Raw genomic sequence first — 16,367 nt, forward strand, 5'->3', positions numbered from 1 at the left:
GACTGACTCATGATGGGTCCAGCATGTGCATAGGTTGGACTTTGCCAGCCGGGCCCCATCTCTGATCGCTACTGCTCTACCGTCATATGTGCAGGATGGTGGCGTTCATATCTGGGATATTTTGGCTCGACTTTTGGATAGTGGCACGAAGTTGAGCAGTTGTCCATCTTTATGTACTATGTCTGTAGTGCCATCTAATAATGAACACTGTCCGTCTGATTTTTGTGTTGAGCTTCTTTAGATTGGGAGCAGAATCACCTGCCTGTGAGGATCATGCTTGTGTCTGCACTTCACTACTGCTATCTGCAGTGACCATTACACAGTCAATGTTGATGTTCTTCAAAGCCCTTCCTGTGGTTGCCATGGGGGCCAATTTGAAATAATGGTATTGAAATGATGAGACCTTTTGAATTCTCCTCTTCTAGTAATCCAGACAACGAGGACAGTAGATCCACTGCATTCATCTGTGGAGATGCGTCAGGCTTTTTGGTAACATGCAGCATGCAAATGCCAATTAAACGTTCACGATTAACCCAAGAGAGATGCTGAGCTGTTTGCCCATTACTCTGACTGCAAGCAGGTTAGCGTTTCCCCTCACTATCTTTTTTCCTCCTTTGCTTCCCTCCTGTTGTACCTTTTTCCCCTCTCCAAAACACCTTGTCATTTTGTTTACAAGTTATTTAAGGAGTAATCTAGATAATTATGTCATGGAAAACTTCAGCTAATTGTGCCACTTGGGCTTGATTCCAGGAGATCTCTCAGATGTTGCTATCAGGGGAGCTGTGCACCAGTTAAACCTGCCATAGCTTTGAAGGAGGCTGAGGACAGGAGGAGGAGAAGGTGGAGAACACTACAGGAAGGGAAACGTGGATCCAAAATATCAAAGAGGGAAATTTACAACAGTGGTTAGATAAAACCTACGGGGCTGTGTGAGTTGTCTTAAAAAGATTAAGGCCAAGGTCTCACTCAATATGTGATTTCCTCAAGTTGTGATGAGGAATTATTTCACATGTAACTCCTAAGCATCTGTGTTTTTAGTGGTATATTTTGTCTTGGTGATTATTTCGTAATTATGTTGTTTAATTATTTCTTAATTATGTAGTTTCCTTATTACGGTTCTGTTGAAGCTGTTACTGTGGGTGACGATGAGCTGCTTCATGTGCTCCCATACTGGAGCCTGCATATTGGCGTAGAGTTAGATGAGTATTTTGGAGTTATCATAATGGCTGGATCATTTTGTCCTATGCTGCAAAATTGGAAATTAAATTCTAATAAAGCAGAGCTAATTCTTTTATATTGTGTATTTTCATTCAGTGTTACTCATAACACTGGTATTTTTTTCTACATTGTCTAATATTGAACAGTTACCAAACTCACATATAGTCATTTAGACAATATATGAGGTCAGTGGCAAAGAATAGGATATAAGAGACTTTGGCTATACAGGTAACACTGTTTGTAGAATCTATTTATTGCTGCTTCTAATGGGATTTGTGGTTGAGAAAAATATAGAATATCACCAGATTTACCCTTTCAGCAGCAAATTAATTTCAGATGCAATAATGCAAGTCTTAAGTTCCCAGTAAAGTGAGATTTTGTTATTGTGTTTCACAGTTTGCAGCTTCTTGGGATTTTGTGATATCTGTGGTTGCAATTTAGTGCATAACATTCACAAACTTTTGTATCATGCCAGTAGGAGTCCTCCCTCATGGCACTAACGAATGGAAAGAAGTGTTAAACCGTTGGTTTTCACCTTGTTGCTATAGAAGTATATGACATCATTTTTCAAGCTGCTTCCATTTTTGGCTCTTTTGCAAGTTTCCCTTATCTTTTCAGTCTGTGGTGGTCTTAAACCCCTGACTTGGTAAAGCCTATTGAGACATATTGCACTTTACAAATAGACTTGACTTGACATATGGCGCGAGGAGCCAAAGCCTGTCACTTAGCCTCTGTCACTTGCTAAGTGACATCAAACTGGGACATGGTGCCTCTCGAACTGCAGCCATCTCAGCCACCAGAGAGAAGAAGTCCAGTCATGAGTTTTTGTCTGGCCATGTGAAAACTACATTAAGTAGTCGGTTTGACACCACAGTTGTCACAAATTTGTGTTTATTTCCCTGGAGATGGTTTTAAGCAAAGTAGCATGCAAAACATTTAAGTGAGGCACAACTTCTGAACTTAAAAAATCTACGGATGGATATTCAATTCTTTACATAAGAAAGAAAAACAAGCAACCTAATCTGTTTTTTTTTCTTACACTTGCTTCTGCAGTTCAGGCATTAAATATTTACCATCTACTCTGAGTAAAACAATGCTGACTTGCAGCAGCTGCTTACTCCTGTGTGTGTAATTGCATATGAGAGAGTTAAGTGTGGTGCACACAACAAGCAGGCCTGAACAGTAATGCAGGTTTATTCTCCGTTTGCTGCGTTGTTTTGCTCTGCAGCTCTGAGAAGAGACTTGATGTCGATGTTGCAGGTTTTTACTGGAAATGTGATTTGACTGACAGCAGCAGTTAATTGTGGTGTTTTCAGGCTGAAGTATTGACGCCATGGCCTTTCAGGCTAATAAAACCCACCCAACCTATTTATTTAATGTCAGAATCATCGTCGTCCATCTGAAACAAGGCTGAACTCAGAACTTACATTGTTTTTAAATGGGCTGTTGTTCTGATGTAATGGACTAATGGTGCATATCGTCAGGAAAAACACTGGATTTAAAAATAGGACCATATATTATGGTTAGGGCCGGGCAGTGAGACCAAAAATCCATATCAAGATACATGGTTAGATTGACTCTGATTAAGATCAATTATGCCAGTAATGGTTATTGTGTACGTAATGCACATTTAATTTATCATTTGGGCTCACATGTGATTACTGTATGAGCTTGATGGATATTCTGGTTACATATAATTTATTATTATTGTTATTTTAGATAATTAGTGAAAATTGAAATATGAATTTGGTTTGGTAGTAATGATAGTAATTTAATTAATGGCATCTGTAGTCATGGTTACATAAATATTCATCATGCGTCATAAAACAGTGTGTTATGTGCTAGACATTGTTCACTACTGTAGGGTTGAGGGAGCTTTCTGGGCATAAGCAAATATTTGTGTATTTATTTCCAACAACATAAACTCATTACTGTAATTCCTGTGAGGCCTGAGTCTTTGCTGACACTCAGTGAACTGGATAATGGTTCAGACAGTGTTGTGAAGTAACAGTGTAATATAAGAGCAGTAAAGTGGACATGTATTTGTGCTCTAAGTCAGTCGTGTCTCTTCCTCAGAGGGATGGAAGGTGGTAAATGTCATGAGCAGGTCTATATTAGTCTGTACAAATCAGCTCCTGCACTGTGAGGTGGAAACCGTTCAATCAGGCCAGAGATTTAAAGCAGCCTGTTACAACTGCAATAGAAGTAGAAACTCATTTTCCCTTTGTAAAAAACCTGCTCAGTTGGAGATGTTATCTTAGCTCAATAACTTTAGGGACTTCAGTAGACTTAAATGGTGTTTTGCTTTTACATTGTAGTTTTGTATTCATATTATTTTTTATGTACTGTACCTAATGTGTTTTATCTTGTGCACCTGACTGCAAGCCAAGTTTCCCAACAGGGATAATACACAACTGAACTGAACATGTAATTATTGAGCTGTTGTGTCATCATATTGATTTCTGTGACACTGCAGCACCTTAAGGGGATTGAATCTGCTCAATATATGCTCCTGAATTAGCAAAACTGTTATAGAGGGAGCTTGACCTTTCCTTATAGAGTAATTTTAATTATAACAAATCATGATTGACACATTAGAACAAAATAAACATCATAATCATATGTTGGTGTAAAATAGCTTTATCTCCTGCCGAACCATTATTAAATCCTTTCCACTCGAGTGGGAACATTATCTCGGTTGTATGACGGCTTATCAAACCAGACATTGTATTAGAGAAGCAAACACGTATAAAGCATGCTCCAGGTTATTTAAACACAGACAGATATAAGAGGAAACACAAATCAGTGCACACACACACACACACACACACACACACACACACACACACACACACACACACACACACACACACACACTGGACAGAAGCAATGAAGGACAGAGCAAGAAGAACTCATATTGGCATCTGGAGAACCGACTCCATCCAGCTACAACACAAAACAAGCAAAGAAGTGAAAGCGGACACAGTCACTTGCTGCAGTACTTTACACACAGATGTCTCAGTCAATAGCTCAGTGCCATGCTATGTGTCGTTGCGTTTTGAAAATGCATTCATACACTGTTTGTGCTGAGGATTAGCTGCTTATGAGGTGTAAAAAGTTCATGGGGAAGTTTTTTCTGACCTGATTAGGAGTGAGAGAGGAAATTTGTGTTGACCCTCTGGTTAATCGCCCCCGTACAGAATTAAACACGCAGAAAAAGTTAAGTAGAAGAGCACTATTAATCTTTCAAAGGCTAATTTGACTAACATTGATAAGTGCAGCCATTGGAAGCTGCTTCTACAGATCACAAGGTCATCAGTCACTGTTTGTGTAAATGCAGTGACGCTGTAGAAGGGTTTTATACCCCATAGAGCAGCTGAAATCATTGTTGCTTAAGTAATACGTTAGAAGACAGTGGAGGTCAGTTGTAGGACACTTAAAGCTTTGCTAGTGTTTCAGTGTAACCAGCACAGGAAGACGTTCCACTTTGAGGCAGGGAGGGAGGGCGAGGGAGGTTTCTGAAATGGTTCTGCCCACCTTGGTAGTCACTGTGAGGAGGGGCTTCCCTTCTGATGACGCCTTACTTGGTATCTCCTTCAGGACCATGGCAACAGTCTTATCTGCAGCCCTAGAGTCTTTCCCCTACAACAGTGAGATCAACAATGACTTGTGTCAGGACAGTTGGACAACTCAGTGATTTTAATTTTTTTATCCTCATCCAGGGCATCTTACAGAACAGACTTTAGCTTATGAGGATGAATTACTGAGGGGGCTGTCTAACAACAACAAAACATAGACTGAAGACATTTCCACAAGACTATGGCGATGAGAGGAGGGTCACTGCACAATGTAGAGGGTTTGACTTGAGACAATGATGAGCATGTTGGTCCACAGCATTGTTTGTCCACAGTATGATGACAGAATATTGTTCAGAGCTCATTACACACCCTACAGCCTAATGTGTGTACAGTACTGTGTGTGCATGATGCGTCTACTAGTTTATGATATTATTGCTATAGGTTGTGATTGTAAAACCTAAATAGTTCCAGTTTCTTGAATGTGAATATTATGGGATTTTCTCAGTCTCCTGTGATGTGCTTTAAATATCTGGGTTTGGACTGTTTGTCAGACAAAGTAAAACTTTTGAAGAACTCTGGCAAATTATGACAGACATTTTGAATTTTCTAGACCAAACGGCTAATTGGGAAAATAATCAATAGATAAACTGCTGAAGAAAATAATGGTTATATGCAGACCTTACAACAGCAGTGCTCAGTGTGTATGAGTTTTCAAACCTGTGTGATGATGTCAGATGATTTGAGAATAAAGGAGGAAATAAATAAAAGCTATTTCAATCTAACAGTACTCATCTGTTACTATTGTGAGGTACATTTCGTTTAGTTTTTCTAACCATCAATCTAACCTGGTTGAAATCACTATGAAAGTCTCTGGTTTGATTCTGGCCAGGGAACTTTGCATGTCAAACGCTTCTCTGCCTCTTTTCGCCCCCTAACCATTTCCTGATTGCATTTCTGCTTTGACTTATCAAATGAAAGCTACCAAAAACAATTAAAATAATATTTTCTGAAATGTTTTTTACAAAGGGACACTGTTTAACAGATTGCATCTGTACATAAGTGGCTTTAGACAAAGTTATTTGTACTGAAAAATCCTGCCTAGTGAAACATCTGTTTGAAGGTGAATGTCCGGAAACAAAGTTCTCTTCAAAAATATAATTAATGTGTTGGTTGAATTCCTAAGTGTAACTTCTGGAAGTACTTGATTGTCCCACATATTTGAGCAGTGCGATGTAAAACAAATTGTTACAGTTGTTCCAAGATAATATAACTTCATATAATCAAATACAATAACATTTACAAATAGTAATTAATTAATGTTACACCTAAGGATAATGTTAAGTCACAATAAAAGTTGTGTTGTTGTTATCACTCACTTGTAAAATCCTTTTTATTCACATGGGACATCACCAACAGTCCCCTCTTTAACAGTCACTAGAGAGAAGCTGTTAATCCACATTAACACCCATTTGTGAACTGTCTGCTCCTAAGAGCCACAAATAAATGAAAACATAATTAGAAAGGAGTTACACTTTTGGAGTCAGGGAGCCTGCTGTAATGCGGCTGGTCACTCAAACAGTTGATTGTTTCGTTACTACAATTATTTAGACAACATAATCAGTATAAACTCAATGACTGAGAATTGTGACCGCGATACCAACATTTACCCTCCGAGCATCAATTGTCCTGCCCTCAGCTACCACCCACAGGCTCTTCTCGGAAGTCAACTGTGTGGACCTTACACGATAATTGCGACTGCCACATTACATAACAGTAAAAATTGATTACATAAGAGTTCAAATTGATTCCGCCTGACTATTGTCATTCTCTTCACCTTCACTTTATGACAGAAGCTGGACTGCAGAAACCACCCGCCTCCCCTCAAACATTCATTCACTTTAACAATCTACCCACAGCCGCAAGATAGATTATACATTCAGCGATTAATCATCTCGCAGATGTCACAGAATTACCTCTGTCACAGGAGACGACACATTTCATCTTATACAAGCACTCATCCTCCTGCAATCAAATTTGCTGACCAGAGAGAGAGAGAGAGAGAGAAACTGCTGCTCATCACACTCAGTTTCTACATTTTGCAAACTGTGTGAAGTCGGCTGCGTAGACAGAACATGAAGCACCCTGCAAGCCTTTTAGCTGGATCTTGTTAGTGCTCTTCATGTTTCCACTCGCCAGAAAAATGGATTAGGCATTTCTGCCACTGATTTCATCAACCGATCATGTCACAAAATGCATGCGCTCAGAGTTTTCCTTGAAAGCCTAATGTTATAATAAAGTCCCAAAAGCCACCTGAGCCCATTCCCTGGCTTCGACTCGCTCAGTGCAAATGAACAACATCCTTCGCTAACGCGGCTGCCAGGAGCAAAGTGTTTTCCATGAGGCCAGAGATGATTCAGAAGAGATCAAAACAAGCCTGAACATTTGCTTTAAGGTTTTTTTTTCCTGAATGGCAGATGATGCAGTTTGAACAGTGCTGAATGTTCCCTCTTTGCCGTATGTGCAGGTATTGTAAGAGCCAACAGTGGCGAGGATATCTTCTCATAGTCAGTTTGTGTTGGCGTACAGTCTTGGCTGCTCTGTGGTTTTAGGCCAACTTTTGCTAAACTGGCTGTAATTCTTCTAGCAATTAATATCGATGTGTTGGGCCGCACGTCGCAGAGTGACAGTGGTTGATAACCTTTGTCTTTTTTAAAACTTTGTTTTCCTGACAGCTGTTTGAAAGAAAGAAAAATGGAAGCTTTTGTTTTATTACACAAGCTGCCAAAAGGGAGAATAATCAACAATATCAAAGACAGGAATGTGAATTTTTAATTGTTTTGATCAACTGATTTCAGAGTAAAAATTTGGGCGCTGCAGTTCTGGAAGATAAAATCAGAAAAACAAATTATCCTCAGCAGATGAAATGGACCGTGTCATTATGCAAACAGTTTTATCAAATCATAATCCAATCATTAGGTGCTGCTGGTGGCATGGGCACCTAAGTGTTACTGTATATTTCAAGAAATTCAATATACTACCTCCCAGCCATCACAGTGTGGTCATCTATCCAAGCTAATACATTTACTGGTACGTTGGTGTCATACACAGGTATTCTCAGAGGCAGGACTGAGGATCTTTATGAATTTCATTAGAAAGTACAAACCAGAAGTTTCAGAGGTAGTGACAGGAGTCTGGAGAGAGTTTGGTCAGGGAAGAAAGGTTAAAAAAAAACTGCAGTTTCAATTTCAGGCAGAAGCAATGACCTGAGAGAAACCTTTGTTTGCTTTTGGGTGAAAGAGGCACATGTTCTTTTAACCTGAGTCAAACTGCTGCTTTTAGAGTCTGAAAGCAGCATCACAAATAATGATGGACCCTTTAACTAATCAAAAATGTAACTAAACTGATTTCGACTCATCTTTTATAACAGGATTCAGGTTTTCTATTTACCAGAAATTTTGAAAGCGCTCGGAATCTTAAGGCCAACCCTTGACAAGTAGACAAACTTCAAAACCCAAGAAGATTTTATTGTGTGAATAGTGGGCTTTGCAACAGTATCAATATACTGAGCAGGAGTAAAACACACATCTGTACATTCTCATGTAATCCATCTTAAACAACAAAGGCATGCATGGAGACTCAGACTAATGATGAGTAAAATTACATTTTTACTGCAGCACTGTTGCATTGTATCATCTGTGGCATGATGAAATAATCTATACTGAATTTCATGTGTCCCTGAATATACACGAGGAAGCTTCTTTAGAGATGAAATACTACTGGGACATGGCAGTACTGTACTTATCAGATATCTAAGTTCAAGGTGCCTCATCAGTATGCCGGACACGGTACTGAGGGGGTGTAACCCTACCATACTTTGGTATGAAGGGGTCATCTCAGGTCCCTGTTCCTGTCGTCTGGCTTAGTATAGTGACTGAAACATCAAGCTTTTCTTTTCTGTGCATACTGCCCTCAACCATTATTTAAAAAAAATTCAGAGCAAAGGTTTCCCATGTAAAGTTAATAAATCCTTTAAAGGTGATTGTCTGACCAAATACAAAGTTGTCCAGACTGTCAGTCATGTTGTGTAACAAACCTGTTCCACTGTAGCATTACATACTGTTTGTGATGTAGACATTTTATGTCTGGTAGTCAGTAGTTTGTCATCTCAAATAGTGACTCTGTTTAAATGAACACCAATAATCAGTTTATTTTGAAGAAGGCATTGGTCTGATTATGATGGTTACATGAGTTGCTAAAATAATATTTCTTTCACATTCCCATCTACATGTTTACATGTTACTGAGCATAGACTGATTATGTCCAAATTTCATGCACAACATCCAATGTTCCCGCCTGAATTTAAAAAAAGTTAATACAGTATAAAATGCTTCTGTAATATAAAATGCACTTCACAGGCCTCTCCACAGTTCCTGTGAAGGCTGGATTTCATGAGGGAATACCTACTGCTCTAAATCAGGCCACCTCTCTGTTGATCCATTTTATCGTGTTAAACAGGTGACATTTAAGTCTTGTGTTATGTAACAGAGAAGAGGCTTCCCCACCAGATCTATCCCAGAGCCTCAAGGGAAAAATAGCCACATTTATAAAGCTTTGGTTGCAGACGGACAAAAAAGGACTAAAGACAAAAAAAACTATTTCACTTTCTATTGCAAAGAATGGTCTGAACCTGGAGACCAATCTGCCGTCATGTTTGCCACATGCTACAGCATCAGCTGGCTCTAATAATACACTGTGGTTTCTGATGCTTCTCTGTGCTGCTGGCAAACATCTAGTCTCTCACCTCTCATGATTCGCTCTTGGCTTCAGAGAGATGCCACAAAACGATAGCTGGGGTGTCTCTCTGCAGATGGAATATTGATCACAGTCGGGGAATGAAAACTATGGACATTTGAGGAAAATATTAGAAAGACTTCTGGCCCCAGTGAGAAGTTAGACAGCGAATAATGAGTAGATTGCCAAAGCTTCTTATGCTGACTGTAACAAATCGTGATAAAGCAGATCCTTTGGGCATCGAACGTGCCTCAATAGGAGCCTACGGCTTCCTAACAGGGCTTCACGTAACCTTCTGATCCTCAGATTCAGACATCAGCGCTGAACTGAAGTCACACTCCAGCTTTCCCACTGAAACTAGGCACCAGCGCATTCACCAGTGCATCTGGAGTGCGACAACACTGGAGGCCGGAGTCCTGTTGCAGAGCAAAATGGAAAAGGCGAGGTGTATCGATTAGCATGGAGAGTTGTTGGACTTTATCTCTACACACACAATCTAATGCTCCACTTACTACTTTATACATATTGATTAGTAAAAAGAAGTACAGTGTTTCCTGTGTACTAATTAGGAGGCCATTAATAAGGGGGATTAAGTAATTTGGGGCATTTAACCGAGCTGTCTTAAAAATAAATGTACTATAAATGTGCTACTTTACACTCAGGTTCCAGCTTTTTTTTAAAGGTTCAGTGTGTAGAATTGAGTGGTGAATTTGCATGTTGCAGTTGAATACCCCTCACCTTACCCTCCCCTTCCAAACATAAAAAAAACATGGTAGCCTTAAATTTTTATGAAAACTCAAAAAGTTGTTTAGTTTGTCCAATCTGGACAATTTGTACAATTTAGACGAAACACACTAGTGAGAACATTGCTAGGATTGATTTATAATCAATTCTGCCAATAGATCCCTCTCAACTAAATCTAACACACTGGTCCTTTAAGTTAACTTTTTCAGATTTTCCTCCAAATTTAAAAAAAGAAAGAAGTGAATTACTGGAGAATTGTAGGTGTTCCTGGCTTTTTAAAACGCACCTATAGTGGCAGTAGTAGAGTAGATGGGGAGGTGAGACACCACTGGTTCTGAGCTGTAATAATGGTGATTCAGAGAGAGAGTGTAGGTATATTTTTCAGCCAAAACTAGGAATAAAATTGCACTGTACCACCATATATCTCCTAAAGTACAACCTCAGCTGTGCCACTTTTTACGTTGAGGCAATCAGGTTTGTATCAAACAAGCACAAAATAACGGCACCTCATCTGTGCTGCTGCTGGCTTTGTTGGTGTGAAATTATAGGCCAGTGTTACATGTTTCAAACACACCTTTCAGATGATAACTTGATAATCACAATGCATACACACACACACACACACACACTTAGTAGGCTGATCACTCTGCTGCTGAGGCTTAGCGTGTCATAGGATCCTTAGCACTCTAGTTGTTAAAGCCAAGAACTGACTTCCAATAGAGTTAATACTCTGGATAAACTAAGCTAACCTCATCAATGTTACCACAGATTTTCAATTTTATCGTTCAGCTGAGGCCACTCATATCTGTCACTGTTTATTGGCTTTCCAGGGATTTATTATTATGATAAATGAAGAGTGCTGGCAGCTATAGCTGTGTTTACACATATGATGTCGTCATATTATATGTTGTCTATTAATTTGCATAATTAACTGTGTTTACCTCTGACAATGACAAGAGATTTTTTAGATGATGGCCAATACAAATCATGTCCAGAATTAAAATCTGTAGCTGAGGGATATTTATGCTCCAATTCAAATAACTAAGCTCTGCGCCAAGGTTTGTGTCCTGAGGATCTATTTATTACCACTCGTTTTCCCTGAGTGGCTTATAAAAACTTGAAAAATGTGACATTAACTCATTGCCAGCCCAATAAACACGTGTTTGTTCGAGACATGATCCAACTCTCTAAGCCCAAAAACCAGTTTTAAGGCACATTCAGATTCAGGTCACTATTTACTTTGTGAAGAAATGTTCTTTTGTGCTTGTGGCAAAATTATCTTGCATAACTGCAATTGTTCTAACGTGCACGTAATTATTACCCTGAAACACAACATGGTGGATTTATTTCTCTGGTTACCTAATTTCCACAATAACAAAAGTGCAATTCAGGCCACTGAACTAATTAGAAGCATCAGAAGCTGCAGCTAAAGTTGTCTGATTTAATTGTTTCTTTTTTGCTTATAACATGTAGCATCTTTAGTGCTAGAGATGATCAAAGTTAAGAAACTAGAAATAATTAAGCAAACTGTGATGCCTGCACATTGCGTCATTATTACAGATTTAAAGTAATAGTTAGACTTTCTTGCTGTGAGGTAGATTCGAAGAGTGACACCAGTCTCAGCTGCTTTCAGACATGCACTGAAGTATGGGCATTTTCCTGAATTTATCCAGAGGGTGTGTATGTCAAGAGTCCCGAATATTTTCCAGAACTTTGCAAAAATGTTTGGAGAAGGTCAGAGTTTATTCAGCAGGCAAATTCACAACGAGCGAGTGAGTGTCAATAATGTTTCTATGGTGTGAGTACAAGACTCGAGAGCTTTTGGTGATAAGACCCTACGCCAGTGTTGATGTGCTGTAAACAAAAACATGTGCTTTATGCAGCATAATTTATACGTCATGTCCTGCCTGAATAACCAGGAGATTTTCCTGTTGTGTGTGTGTGTGTGTGTCTGACTCAGACAAGCTCCTGCTATGTTCTTCATATGTAAAAGCCAAAGTTTGACAAATGTCTGGACCCAATGTTCTGGACTTCATGTCTGAAAACAGCTCATGATAAATAATGTAGTTCAAGTCAGCAGTTAACGGAGCACAAAGACTAATTAGTTTGGTTTATTTAACATTAACCAAATATCTGGAATGAAAACAATTCAAAATGCAAAAAGTATAAATATAGGATTACATTTGATTCAAATAAGCCAGTACTTAAAGTAAATTGATGAATTGAATTGGACCCAAAGAACTATAATCACTTCAGCTCCCTCTTTGTTTTCTACTCCTCAGCCACTTTTAAAGTGAATCAGCTTATTCTATTTGCACAGATTTCCCCCCCCACAGACTGCTCAGACAGCAATGCTTAGCCGGTGATCTGTATGAAAGTATTTGGCCATCAGGAATGTCTTTCATAGTACTTTGACAGACAAGTCTGCCTGGATTTAAGCTTTGGTGACGCTTTAAATCCCTCAGTCCACAAAAGAGGTTTGAGGCGATTTGCTGTAAGAAACCCAGCGACTGCATTTCTGCACCTGCAGCATTTGCCTACTGCCGGGCATGTTAGGCTTCTGCTGCGAATCAGGTAAATACCTCTAAAGTTTGGTTTAGCTTACTCAGGTGAGATAATATCACATGAGCGTTGGTGAGACAATCATGAGGAAGTATTGAAAAAGTTAACCCACAGTTGCATTTGCTCATTCTGTGTTGGTTTATTGCATTAATTAGGCAAAAAAAACTTCTATTGTTCATGTTTACTTTGTATCACATGGTCCACAGCCCACTGATCATATTCTCACTATAACAAATATATATATATAATGAGAGGCATTGCAGATATTGTTTGTTTAATGTCACATTTACATTTTAATGAGACTACACCGTTAACTCAGAGTAGTAGGTTACGTCGTTATTGATTTATTAGACTGAGGTGAGATTGAGTCTGACACCATCTGATTTGTTTTCAGGCAGTAACACCCTGATATCGTCTGCAGCAGCTTAAACACCACAGTTTATTCACCTTTGTTTGCTGTGAACGTCAGGAGGATGTTCACCATCACTAAAAACCAAATTCCACAAACGAGCAGGTGTTTTTCACAAGCTGAATAAATACGGTATAGTTAAAACACATCTACAGCAAAAAACTTCTATTTATCTTGGATGCAATCCCTGATTTATTAATCCAAATCTGCCTCCGGACAGCTACCCTTACACACACACACTCATCTGGTTTTGTAAACCTCATAACTAATCTAAAGACTAAAGTCCAGTTAATCCTGAGAGGGATTATTGTCAAAAAAGAAAACAAGAGATTATTAGACTCTGTAAAAAAAAAAAAAAAAAAAAAAAAAAAAAGCGTTCTTCAATATTAAAATGTTGTTGTCAATGTTAAATGTTAGTTTTGACAACAGATGGGTTCAATCGTTGCCAAGAGTTGGGATTTTAACATGTAATCATCAACATTAAAGAAAAAGAATGAAAAATCAATAAATGTCAGATTTCTGTCTATCCATTTTAGGTAAGATATATGTCATATAAGCCAATAATACATGTAGTTATTTTTATACCTGTGCGGCTGACTTCAACTTGTAACAGTGTAATCAAAATTAAATCACAAAAGTTAACAATTATAACAACAGTACAAGCCAACAATCAAATGTTCACTTTGTCCTTTTTCAGTTTTTGTTCAAATTGAATTTAGCGATAACTCGGTCAAGAAATTCAGCTGCATGCTCTTTAATAAGAATGAATATTTCCAGTCATTTTCTAACCCTGAAAACCTTTTGATTGAAAGCAGAGCGGCTGCACTGAAAGTGACAAATGAATGCAGAGTGTGAGGCCCTCTTCCATTAGCTCTGAGTACACAAAATCTTCACATGCCATCTCTGTTTCACTACTATACTCTCTGCATCAATCACTCATCAATATTAATCAGTCTCTACTGATTATTCTACATCAATTACTGGATGTGTATTTAACATTGTAATCCAGTAATGTCGAGGCTGAGCTGGACTTAAGATCTGTCTTATACAGTTTAGGTTCTGAATAGAGAGCAACTCATGCAAATAAGATCCATCTATTCACAGTGTAACTGGATCGTGTCTCTGCATCTGGAGGACATATAAAAGGCTGTCAGCCAGTCATGAATACACACACACACACACACACACACACACACACACAAGTTTGCGCAGCTATCCTTATTAGGACTTTGTATTGACTTCCATTCATTGGATCGATCCCTATCATTAACCATGAACAACTCATGAATAACCTACTAACCTAACCTTACCACAATTCACATCTCACCCCCTAACCTTGAACATAAATGTCATGTTGATTTATTGCAAATAAACTTAGTTTTTCCAGTACTTTTTGTTGAGCTTGGCATTTTATTCTTGAGCAATTGACAAAATCTGCACTCAAAGGTCAGTTACTTGTTGTTCTGAAGCTTTCAGGTGTCACATCGCCTTCACACATAGATGAAATGCGCGTAGCTCAAAGTCTCAACAAGTAAAGGTGCATAGAAATTAAAAGTTTGAGCACTGACGGCTCCAGAACAACTGAGCAAAATTATTCTGCCAATGAAGATCATGTAGGTGTAAACTGTGTTTATCACTTATAGTCCTACAGACGCACGATATACTGTAAAGCATACTTGCATTAAATGTAGTGTGAAATCAGAGGGTGACAATGGTGTTACTTCTTCCAAAGAGACAATCCATTCCTGCTGGTCAAAGGTCAGGAGGTCAGTGCAAGATCACTTCCCCTGTGCAACCAAACCCTGGATGGTAGCAATGTGTATGTAATCCCTATGGATACTATAGGCCTGTGTTGAAACATGAACGTGAAAGACAGACTGCTGCTCATAAAACATTAACACAGGATCCCAGGGCATGTAAAATTATTGTCAGTTTCAACTTAGGCTGTACACTGGCCCGACTCGAGGGGCAACTGGCAACTTACACCAGAGGATGTATGTTTGACTCATTAATATGTATGCACACTGGACACTGTTTCCACTTGACTGAAAATACTTGTGAAGTGGTGAGGGGAATGACTCAGGAAGTGTCGTGGTGTAAAACGTGGCCCCTGGTATTCATTACAGGCAGCTCTTGGCTCTGGTGCTCACTTGAGATGCTTTTTGACGGATGAACATTTCATTAGCCACGATTTGGCTAAGAAAAAGACGAGGATTTTGCTGAGGTTACGAGATTGTTGAGCTTAGAATTCTGAGTTGTGGATAATACGTTTCCATTTCTCCCCCATTACTGCATATATTAATATTTTATATTGTGTAAATCAGACCACAGTATATAAAATAGAACATATGCTGTGATTTAGCAGTCTCGCTGGATGTATAGGACATATAGGAGATCTGGAGAGAAAATAATTTAAAGTAATTAGGCTGCCATTTTGTCACTTATGTCTATTTTAAAGAACAATAGAATCACAATCACTCATTCACGTCATTCACTATCTTCTGAAATCTTTTTCATGTTTCCTCTTATCTTACTAATTGCATGGGTCACACTAACATCACTATGCTGTGCTATGCTCCCCTTCCCTCTCCTTCCCCCTAAAGCTGTGTGTATTCTCCAGAGACAGCTCCACTATCAGATACCACAGAATCAAGTTAAAGGCTTTGTTTTGACTTCAGCTTTTTTTAGCAGCAGAAGACAGCTTCTTTTTTCTTCTCTTTTTCTAGAAAAATAAAGCTTTAAAGGGATCCATGGCTTCCAGGGATGGTTCTTTATGGTCCTGTCAGTCACAAAGACGGGGAATGGGCTCTTGTTTGAGCAGCCGTGATACATAAACAAATCAACCATGTAAGCCCTGGTGTCACCTGTTAAATCATTAACCTTAAAATCTCAATTATAATATAGGTTTTACGTGCGTCTCCTTGTCATCAGCTCCAAGAATTGACATCTTTGGCACCTGCCTGCTGATCTGTGCATTAATCTTCCATCTTCATTTTGAATATTTGTAATTCAGCTTACAAATATTGACTGTTGCTGCTTTTTGATTGACAAGATCATTAATTTAG

At 38.8% G+C, this 16,367-nt stretch overlaps 1 protein-coding gene and 1 long non-coding RNA gene across 5 annotated transcripts in view; one reads left to right on the plus strand and one right to left on the minus strand.

Moving 5' to 3' along the window:
* The window catches only part of pex5la (peroxisomal biogenesis factor 5-like a), a 78,275-nt gene that overhangs the window by 33,876 nt on the left and 28,032 nt on the right, over positions 1-16,367 (minus strand). For 2 of the 3 annotated variants that reach the window (XM_069521957.1, XM_020080546.2), the window contains exon 2: positions 4,756-4,860. The exons of the other annotated variant lie outside the window; for it this stretch is intronic. In XM_069521957.1, the coding sequence (XP_069378058.1) occupies positions 4,756-4,860 (105 nt within the window). The remainder of the gene's footprint in view (positions 1-4,755; positions 4,861-16,367) is intronic. 3 annotated transcript variants of the gene reach the window in all.
* LOC109625335 (uncharacterized) overlaps positions 1-16,367 on the plus strand; it is a 102,399-nt gene that overhangs the window by 32,041 nt on the left and 53,991 nt on the right. The gene's annotated exons all lie outside the window — the stretch shown is intronic.

The sequence above is a fragment of the Paralichthys olivaceus genome, chromosome 3, assembly GCF_024713975.1.
Source record: "Paralichthys olivaceus isolate ysfri-2021 chromosome 3, ASM2471397v2, whole genome shotgun sequence".
In the NCBI taxonomy this organism is placed as follows: domain Eukaryota; kingdom Metazoa; phylum Chordata; class Actinopteri; order Pleuronectiformes; family Paralichthyidae; genus Paralichthys; species Paralichthys olivaceus.